The 10,836-nt window shown below is 44.3% G+C and overlaps 1 protein-coding gene across 1 annotated transcript; it reads left to right on the top strand.

Annotated features, from left to right (window-relative positions):
• The first annotated feature begins 3,663 nt into the window (after positions 1 to 3,663).
• On the top strand, positions 3,664 to 8,561 carry LOC128906401 (lymphocyte antigen 6E-like). Its single transcript, XM_054193625.1, has 3 exons — positions 3,664 to 3,715; positions 7,425 to 7,544; positions 8,350 to 8,561. The coding sequence occupies exons 1-3, from the start codon at positions 3,664 to 3,666 to the stop codon at positions 8,559 to 8,561; spliced, it is 384 nt and encodes a 127-aa protein (XP_054049600.1).
• The last annotated feature ends 2,275 nt before the right edge of the window (positions 8,562 to 10,836 follow it).

Raw genomic sequence — 10,836 nt, forward strand, 5'->3', positions numbered from 1 at the left:
TGTCAACACTCAGCTGAGCTGGCTTCAGCTGTCTTCTGTCCAATCTAATCTCTTCACCTTTTTTCCCCTCGTGACAGTTTTAGAGATATTCAAGTGGCACACACATCAGAACATCTTGAACAAGCCAAGAACTGATCTGTGTCCTTGGATGGCTATACTCCTCCCCACACCCAGATGATAAGGTGGTAACAACCGAACTGTTTGAAGCAGTCTCCAGCCTTTGCTATCCACAGGTTTAGAATTTCTTAAGGACAATGATGGTTTGCACAGGACAAGGCCAGCCTGGGGCTGGTCTGCCCCAGGTCTTGACCTGCTGAGCTTGTGAATACAGAACCTGCTCTTGGCATGCAGGATTAAAATAAAGTCATGTTTTGTGCTACCTGAACTTGGCAGGTGCCTTCACTTTGGGCTGGGAGGGAACCTAGGTGTGAAGGCACATGGTAGAGCCTGCTTCTGCAATGGAGAGTTTCATGATCTGCTTATGGCTATTGCATGGGGAAGTCATGAAAAGCGCTGAGAAGCCAGGAGTCCTGTCTCTAAGGGAGCAGCTCCATCCATGGATCCCAGCCTGCTTCCTTCTCACCTGGTTTCTACCTGACCCCTTAGGTTTTGCATTCCCTTCCGCCCAGCAACACAACCCATGCATTCGGGCCAATGGTTGACCCACCTCTCAAGTTACATAAAAGAGTCCTTATCTGGAGGTGGGACCAGCAATTGTCCTGAGGCATGGGAGGTCCTAAAACAATGAAAGCTCCCTTAATGAGCCCTCCCTTGGAAGTGGGTGTTGTGTAAGAAGAGACTCCTCTCTGCCAGCCTTCCTGAGAAATCCTGGTGTGACATCTCCTGCACAGATGTTGCTGCCTAACTCCACATCTTTCCGCCCAGGGTTTCTTATTTATTGGCTCCCATGGTTGCACACTCCTTAGATGCATGTGGCGAGCTGCCCTGCAGAGACATCAGGGATGCCTTGAGGGCTCTCAGGAAGAAGACTGGTGTCTTACTCAAATAGTTGGGATTGCTCCTGGGAGGTAGCTGTCTCTGTTTGTGGATTATCCAAGAGCACAGTTTTCCATGCTCTGAGTCACCACACCAGGACCTGAATCAGCCAAGGGGGCCTTGCCCTGCCTAAATTAGCCACCTGGAGGAGGTGGTTTAACTTTGACCCTTCTTCTCCTTCATTTAGGGCTCTATCACCACTGATTCTTAAGGACTTATCCTGCCTTCTGCTCTCCTGAAATAATTTCACTGTCTTTTCCCTCACAACATTCTTCCTTTTTTCTCTGCTTATTTGCCCCTATCTGATTAACACCCAGTGAATCAATGACAAAGCAAGAGACAAGATGGATGCAAAAGATAAAAGCAAGGGCTTCACCGCGTCTAAAAATCTTCTGGAAGCCATGGAAAGTGATGAAAGCTTCCCTTTTCTAAAATTAACTGCTGCTGTCTTATATAGCCAACTCATGGCTCCATTTTGAAGGTCCATTTTAGTTTTTCTGGATGGGTAGTGATGAGATTACTCTACAGAGGTGACTCAGGTTCCTTACATTTTTTGCAGGCTTCCTCAATCTTACTTCTCTGTTGGTGTCACTACCTGACCTGCTCCAGGCCCTCCTTCAGGCTCTGATGCCAGGCAGCAGGAGACACCCTCCCCACATTGGCTGCTTAAATCTTACCTCTGAGTGCATTAAGTTTCATAATCTGTCCTCTTGAGAAAGAAGGAATCACTGCGACCCTGTCACTGTGATGCAAAATTACTGCTCTCCAGATGCTGAGAAGAGGGCATGCTCCAGTGTTGCAGGACGTCTAGCTACTAACAAAGACGTTAATGTACTGGGGACAGCTCCCAGATAACTGCTTGACATAGAAGAGCTTGTTTCCTACTCAAGGTTCTTTCCTCAGTACACGTTTGTTGTCAGTGCTGGACACGTCTTAGCTTCACCACTCTCTTTCAAAGCTGACTTGTACTGAGCCAATATCCTATTGCGTGAAGATTCATGTAGGAACAAATGGATGTTGGCAAAGTCAACATGATGGGGCATATGGCAGTAATTAGAGCACTCTTTTGTTCACGGAGGAAGGGAAAAGGAATCTATGTAACAGAAGTCTATGGGATAATTAACAGGACCAAAAAAAGGACAAAAAATGGTTGCTTCCTTTTACCCTCATTGCAAAATACCAGCAAGAAGACACACCCACTAATTATGACGAACAACCTGTTTATAACACACTTGGGCAGTAAACCGAATTGCCCTCTGCAAAGCAAAAGGTTTGATTTGATCATCACCAGCATATCCCCTGCTGACCTCACAAACCTCCAGAAAGAAGAGTGGGGATTTCTATTTTGACATCAGGCTTGAACAACTCTGGAATTCACCACCTGATGATGTCATCCTAGGAGCAGTTTAAGAGGGCTTGAAAAAGTATCAGAAACTCACATGGATAAGGAAATCATCCAGTGTTGGAATGATTAATACTAGAAACAGACAAAAATACTCTACTGGTGGGTACTTCCAGGGAACTGGATGTTAAGTTATTTCATAATTTCCAGAAAAAGAGGGTGTTTGGCAATTTTTTCTTTTGCATATTGCATATTTTTATTTGCATATTTTGCATTCCCTCTCAATGAGGGTAAAAGGAAGCACCGTGTTGCCTGGACCTGCTGTCCAGGACTAAGCTCACTTTGGAAGAAGCTCCACTGAGATGGCAGCTCAAGCTCTTACAAGATGCATCTTATATTAGGGTCTATTTCCCAGAATGTCAGAAACAGATTTTAACAAATTCAGAGGAGAGCAACACAGAGGAACAGAAGCAAAGGGATTGATTTAAGAGGAGAGATTGAAAAAGAGACAGTTTGAGAGATGGCTTTTTTCAAAGTATAACAGCAATTCCAGGATGACAATTTGTGGTATCATAAATGGAGGTTTGATTTCCAGAAACTGTTGGGCATGGAGAAAAGAAGATCCTCTAAAGGATCCCTGAAATAGTAGAAGCAAAAATTCATTAAATAAAGTGTATAAGGTATTTGAGAATTAACAACCAACAGAAGAGCAAGCAGAGGGATTAAATACAGGTAATGGAAAATTAATAAAGAAATTAAGGCTGACATGAAAATTTGAGGAAAATCTTCTGTTTATCTAACCATTAGGTAATTTAATTTAGTGTAAAATACACTGGTTTTATTGGAGGTAAATCAGCATAGGCCCGTTGAGAGTTTGAGCTTCTGGTACTGTGGAATAATCAAAGAAAGTGAACGGTATGAACCCTGGTAGATCACACGGTGACTATCCAAAGGGATTAGAAAAATGCACTGCCAGGACTATCTCCCCGTGCCTCCGAGCTCCGTTATTTCATCAGTGCAGCTGAAGCTCCTGCTGGGAGGAAGGAAAAGAAGAAACTTGGAGGAGGAGAGAACAGATCCTCATTTCTCATCACTCATATGACTGGGAGAGCAAGAAATATGTTGCTAAAAGGACTTTTCCCCAAGGTGCGAGCCTGTTCCATGGGCTCTAGCATGGAAAACTCCCACATGCACATTACACACCCTTGGGTTGATTTCATGTCCACCCGCGAGCCATCTGGAACCTGTAAAACTGCTGTCGTTCAAAAGGTATATAACCTGCCCTCCAAACATCTTCCCAGTCCAGCTGAGAGGATCTGATGGAGATGAAGACTACTCTTGTCACCTTTCTGGCTGCTGTCCTGTGTGTGGAGCAAGGTGAGCCTCTAACACTGCTACTAGTTAAGATAAGGCTTACAGAGAAAATGGTGAAAACTTTTTGAGGCAAAAATTTAGAGGGCTGTCACCAACTTTGCAGTACTGCAATGTTGCAACCATGCTGCCACCAACTTCCTCTTGTGCCTTGATTAAGGATTTGCTGCAGATATAAGATCCTGATAAACTAATAATTCTTTCCAGCAGGCAATAACTGAGTGATAGAGCTCTAATTGTATGGGACTGGATGCCAGGCTATATCCATGCAGTGGTCTATGGGATCTTCTCAAATGATGCAAGTTGGAAGTGACAGAAAGCACAAGAAAACATATTTTTTATCCATATAGTTTTTTGGGTATTTTACAGGCTTCTCTGTACTGATGATACGTCCATTGTATCGAGCCACACAGTTTGCCATGTGTCTTGCTCCCTAGTAAACGCACCAGTGAGAATTTTTATAGATTAAATCAGAGGCAGAGGTGAAAGAGCTTTTCTGTGCATGTGTCACGTTAAAGGCATCCTTCTCCCAAAGGGAAGTCTGAGGTACTCCGAATGTGTGTCCTCCTTCTGGGACTGATACCCATGTGTTGCTACATTGCTACTTGCACGTAGGAATAATGACCAGATTGCCAGTATTTCCCCCACGCCTGATGGTTTCCCAGAAACCATGATACATATCTAGCAGGGGTTGAGAAAGAGGCATCTAATTAATTCTTGCTCTCTGATATATCAACCCCGTACTCCTACATTTTTTTGGACAGATGGTTTTGCAGCATGCCTGGAAGATCAGAAGCTTTGGACAGTTTTGGGGTGGGAAAAGGAGTATTCAGTTTTTGAAAAAAGAAAGGATTTTGTCTCTGTATTTTCTGAATGCAGTGGCACAACACGGACAGAGGAGAGTAATTATCAAAGGCAACATCCTCAGTGTTACCCAGGATGAAGTTCAAAGCTAACAGAGATCCGAGTCCGGTAGCACACATTCATGGTGGGATACTTTATTGCTGTGGTAGGCTGATGAAATTTTATATTGGCATCAGCTTCCCAATGGACCTAAGGACAGTCTTTTATACAGTACCTTTCTGTAGCCCAGTCTAGATTGGAGAAAGCTAGTAATCCTAATATCAAGGCTTTCACATTCAAGAGTAAGAGATCACAGCTTTCTGGCCTAATACAGGGACAAAGGAAAACTTGGAGATAACCGTTATTTGGTCCTTTGCATGTGTCTGTGGTCCCATTCAAGACCCTAATAAGCAACTTTTGGTCAAAATGTTGATCTCTCAGCCCACCAAGGATGGTCTGTTTCCATTAGCATCCATGAACTCACCATTATAGATATATTACATCCAGAAGAAATCTTAAAAGGTCATGATCCTTTTCCCTGCTCCAAGGCAGATGTTTGTCTAATGTGTCTTTGAAAGTTTTCAACAAAGAAGATTCCACAGCCTGGAATTGCTCAGATTCTCTTCTTTTAGAAAGTTAGTGTTACTATTTCTTAACATCTCTTTTTGTACAGTTCTCCTGTCTTTTCACCATAGGATGTGTAGAACAGTTCATTACTTTCTTCTTTGCAGCTTCTTTTTGCTTGCATGAAGGTTACTTTGTCTTTCGTCAGCATTTTCTCATTTTTAATAAACAAACTAAATGCTTCCAACCTTTCCGATGAGGTCATATTTTCAAGATCTCTGACCATTTCTCCTCCCTCTCCTCTGGTTTCTCTCCAAATGCTTCGCATATTTTTTGAAGTGTCACATACAGATTTGGTCATCGGTGTTCCAGCTGAGGCCGTGCCAGAGTGGAAAGGCCACTTTGCATATCTTGCACATGACATTGCTGCCTGTGTTCCCTTGGGTGACGTTTGTTTTCATCGCTGTAGTGTGACACGGTAGACTCCTGCTGTTTATACTGCAGTCCTTAATTGTAACTCAACCATTTTTTCCTCATCCTACATTTAAGAGGCTAATTTTTACCTTAGTGTAATATATTTCTCTTTATTGAACTGCATCCATTCTTTTTTTCATTCTTTTATTACATCCATCTGTCAAAATCACTGAGAACTCTACTTATAGTATGTTTACAGCAGTTTTGACCTTGGCATCATCTAAAAATGTGATGTGCATCCTCTATCCCATCCCTACTGTCACCAGCGATGATACTGTATAGACCTGATCCCACAGCAGAACTCTGGAGGTCCTTATGAGTTGCATTGCTCCAATTGGTTTGACCAATAACCATGGCGAACTAACCCATGAGTGTGTTTTCGTGTTGGGCTTTGCACCCATTCTTTGCATATTCACTAACTTGTGTTCCCTGGGCTTGCTCATAACAATGTCATTCAAGACTGTGCCAAAAATTTTGATAAAACCTTATTGCATCTCCTCTCCTCTATTCCTCGGTACATGAAGATTCAAATTTTTTGGTGATGAACCAAGCAAAAAAGCTACAGTGTTACGGCCCTCTTAGGATCAACAGTTGATAACTTTTTCCCTTCCCTTCCCTTCCCTTCCCTTCCCCTCCCTTCCCTTCCCTTCATTAGGAACTTCTCATTTAATGGACACTCTGACCTACACTGCCCTTCCACTTTCTTGCTGACAACTTCTTATCAGGCAAAGCTGCACTCCTCAAGTTGCTTTCTGCCCCTTCCATACCGACAGACTGTCCCCAGGCTTACCAGGAACTTAACAAACGTTCTGTGCTGTGTTTGCTTCCCTTTGCAAAAATGTCTGTGTTTTTGAAGTAACTCATTCCCTCTCCTGCACACAAATCCACATTGCTCTGGGTGATTTCACAAGCTCAGAACCCAACCACCACCACAAAACCTACAAATCAATTAATCTGCCTAGCTGGGGAGTGTTCTGCAGGCACTTTGGTGTGGTTTCACATCCAGGGTGTGTTTTTGCTCTTCTTCCTTTTTATCATTACTTTCCAGAGGCTTTCCAGAAGTCTGTCCTACTACCTTCTGGATTTGAGGGCAAGTGGTACATTCTTGACACACAAGACAGCTCCTCACTGCCTGCCATTTCTGCAGTCATCTTCTCTATCTGTATTGCAGATTTTTGAATTATGGCACCAAATCTGCGTTTACCAGTTAAACCATATTTTTGGTTAAAACTTCCCATTTATCCTCTATCTTACAGTAATATGCAGAAGTTCAGCAGAGCATCTGACTGCTCACGCAAGACTTCCTAGGACTGAGGTTAGGCCAGTTCAGCTGGTGGTGTTCGACCACAAGAAAGGATACGTGACAGTAGTCTCCAAGCCAGTTGAAAGAGAAGTAGGACACTGGGCATTGTCCACCTCCTCGAAATGCTCCAGGCATCCTCAAGTTCTCCCTGGCAAGCCCTGCCCAGGCTTGTCCAGAAAAAGAGACTGAACAGTAATTGGCAATTCATGTGGCAGAGCTCTCAGGACAGAGAAGCTATCGCTCAGCAATAATCTCCATCATAAAAGACCCCAAATCCTTGAATTCCACTCACATCTACTGTTGCCAGAGATTGCAAACAGATCGATAACACTTCACAGTCTGAGACATATGAGACAGAGAGGGATTTAACTTTGCTGCCACGGGTCAAGGGATAAAGAAAGTCACTGGTCATTCACACACAAGCATTCATCAGTCTATAACTAGGAAAATGGAGATATCTGGATTGTAGGTATTGTGGTTCCTAAACCATGTAATGTGCTTTTTTCTTTCTTTTTTTTTTTTTTACCCCAGCTTACCCATTTATGTGCTACGTGTGTCAAGAACAGGAGTCCAACAAAAACTGTTTGACCATTTCCATGTGTGCAGAGGAAGACAAATACTGTGTGACTGTCCGTAACAATGTTGGAACAAGTACGTTTCTGAACAACACTTTGTTTGTGCTGTAGAAGAGCAGCCCCAGGAATGGGCTTTCATCCCAGTCAGGGCCATGTATGGAAACAATAACCCCCGACCACCAGCTGTTAGGAAACACCGACCTTGTTTCTCTGTATTGTAGTCACTGCAGTGTCCGTATATACTTGATATTGTTACCTGGAGTTGACAAAATGCTGAAGATACATATAGCAGCACCAGAGAGTGAATTCAAGCCTGGGGCTGTGTGTACTACTTCATGGTTAGCTCCCCCCAGCTTTCTGCTGACCTTTCTGATGACAAGCTAGCTCTTGCTACAGCAATATTTGCTCCTGGGGTTGTTTTCAAAAATATTTGGGCAAAACTGCATCACAGCTGACTCCCTCTGCCATGCACAATCCTTCAGGTCTGTTCTTGGGGCTCTGCACCCTCAAACACCTCCATGTCTTCTCAGACCAAATCTCAGGCCGTACAATAGATTCCTCCTGGTTTTATGCTGTAGAAAAAACATCCAGGTGGGCAGCGACCCAGCCTCAGCATTGCTTCAGGCAGCTTGAACTGAAAGCCACCCACACATATCCCACTTTAGGGACAGATAAAACATGGAGCCCAGAGAAGACCAGCATCATGGTGCAGCAGTGTAGACATGACCAGATTATTGCTAGACCTGAGCAGAGGACATATTTGCCTTTGGCACTAGTCCCTGGCCTTCTTTTATTCACCAATGCAGATGTAGTCAGGGAAATATTTTATCAATGATTCTTACATTCTACTCTTTTTTTTTCACCCTTCTCTTTTGCATTAGAGCCCAACAAGCCTAAATATGTCATCTCTAAGATGTGTTCTCCAACATGTCCAGCAACAAGTCAGCAACAAAACCAAACCTATTGGAGGGTTTCTTGCTGTGAGAAACCATTATGTAATGTGAATGGAGTCAGCAGCAAGCAAAGCAGCTATGGAGTGATGTCTCTGGGTGTCCTAACCACTCTTGCTTACATCTTTGCCTGTGGACTGTGATGGGTTAGGAAGCACTCCCCGTGATGGCACTGTTGGCTGAAATAAAAGTGTGTTGCTTTGGGATAATTACTGATCTCAAAGAGTTGTGCTTTGCAGCTGAGATTCCCCTGGGATTTTTGAGAAAGTTTAAATAAGTTAGGCGCTGAACTCTCATTGATTTCCTAAGCCTACTTGAATCCTAAGTGTCCCCAGACATTCAAGTGACCTAAGAAAACACATAAAAGACAGCCCTTTTGACATGTTTGGGCTTCAAATCGTTAAAGCTCTGAAGAGATCCTTGAAGACATATTTTTGTCTCTTTGAGTTTCAAAGTGCTGCAAGGAGTAACAACCCACCCTGCCTGAAACACAGGTAATAACTCGACAGTTCTGTCAGCACAGAGGGGATGTTCAGTGTTTTCTGTTCACAATAAGTTGGCTATCACACATCAGTCAAGCAGTTAATAAAAAAGTAAGAAGAGGTAAAACTTATTTCTGGCAGTATTTTGGGCATTTCTCCAGTCTCAGTGAGGAACAATTTCTGGCTCCTCTAGGTCTTTGCTCTCGTAGGGCTATCACATTTTGAAATGAGCGTCCTTTATCGCCCAGCTCCCATGTGTTGGCTGAGCTTGTGGAAAAGGCAGAGAGGAGCAAATGTGGCTGAGAGAGGTGAGGCAGTGGTAGGGTACCAGCAAGGAGATGGGAGGGAGGAGGGATGGGGGGGTCAGCATGGTGAGCACTGCGCTGGGAATTGCCTGCACACTGCCTCCTCATGGACCTGGTCCAGCTGAGAAGAATGTCCCCATATCTATTTCCCTCTTTTTTTGTGCAGGGCCAAACCAACCTGGCAGCTGTTGCCAACCCCAGTCATTTAGAGATTGTGAGATGGTTTCTACAAAACCATGTTCCTGGCGTAGAAACAATTGATTGTGCTGGGCTTTGTTTGGTTTTGCACTCCAGGCTCTCTGCTCCCTCCTCTCCCTGCGAGAGCTGCAGCTGAGGGGAGACAGAAAAGCTCTGTAGGAGGCCTGGGGGGGTCTACAGAGAAGAAGAAGGGCAGACAGCCAGAGACCAACACAAACAGTCCCGAGGTTCTCGGTCATAGGCTCTGCTGTAAACTCATTTTTCTGAAAAAGAGAAAAAAAAAAAAAAAAAGGAAGAGTTGGCAGCATCACTAGCTCAGCTGTGTTCTGGGGGAAACCAAAGCTTATCCAAACAATTCAAGGGCTGTATTTGTTGTATTTGATGACTAAATGAAATCTTTGGTTTCTCTGAAGCGTTGTCTTGGAAGTTTGCTCTGTTTTGGTTGCACATGTGGAAGGAGGCACAGTTTTGAGATGTTTCACGCTGCCTGGATTACAAAACAGCTGGTTTCCCAAGGGGATGATTAGCCAAAGATGCCTTATCAACCCCCCATTTTGTACTGTGAACTCTGAAGTCCGGTGCCTGGTTTTAAATATTTTGTTTAATGGACAGGAGGAAAACAAAGCAAATGAAGGAGGTGACAGCACAGTGTTGGGCAGAGACAAGAAGACTGATGCCTGTTGATCTGAGCATCCTGATGAGCTCTACTTGGGGATGACAGATGTCAAGAGGACCAAATGTGAACTTGCCGTGATGTTTATTTTTTCTCACCAAAGACAACTATAAAAGGGAAGGAAAGCTATGATGGAAAAGGGGAAGGAAAATACTTCTTAAACCAAAAGGAAGAGATGCCCATCTGCTAAGGGCAGGGGCTGGCAGCACTGGTAGGGGATGTCATGGTCATGCTGCATCCCGATGCCATGAGCACTTGCTCCACGAGTACCCTGCAAAGAGAGAAGACAATTCTTCCCTGCAATACACTGAGTGCTTTCAAATATCTCCAGGAAAGTTGGGCCTCGGGCCAAAGCCATTACTGTCTTTACCACCAGGCAAGCTGGCACAGGAAAGAGGAAGCAGAAGGAGCAATTTATATCTCAACCAGTTTCACTGCACATGAGAAGGCAAAGACCTGGTGGGTGAGGCCAGCTGGTGGTGAGGAAAAGAGTCAAAGGTTGAGACAAGTCCACTGAGGCTGGTGGCGTGTGGGGGACCAGGATGGGCAGAGCAAAGGAGGGACAGCAAACCTCAGCCAGATCTTCTTTTAGAGCAGCAGAGCGGGAGATGTTGCAAGGTTTGGAGGGAGATGTGGTCTGTCCAGAGCCCAGTAGAGCTCAGCAACCACTACTGAGAACTCCCTGAGGCCTTCCACTTCCGCGCTGGCTTCCCCAGAAATTGGACACCCTTTAAAAAAGCTGCTTGGTTCTGCTTACAGG

This window comes from Rissa tridactyla, chromosome 2 (assembly GCF_028500815.1).
Source record: "Rissa tridactyla isolate bRisTri1 chromosome 2, bRisTri1.patW.cur.20221130, whole genome shotgun sequence".
NCBI lineage: Eukaryota > Metazoa > Chordata > Aves > Charadriiformes > Laridae > Rissa > Rissa tridactyla.

Coding starts and splice junctions, on each gene's coding strand:
- LOC128906401 (XM_054193625.1), top strand. CDS start 3,664: ATGAAGACTACTCTTGTCACCTTTCTGGCTGCTGTCCTGTGTGTGGAG. Junction 3,716..7,424: donor TGTCCTGTGTGTGGAGCAAG/GTGAGCCTCTAA, acceptor TTTTTACCCCAG/CTTACCCATTTATGTGCTAC. Junction 7,545..8,349: donor CCGTAACAATGTTGGAACAA/GTACGTTTCTGA, acceptor CTTTTGCATTAG/AGCCCAACAAGCCTAAATAT.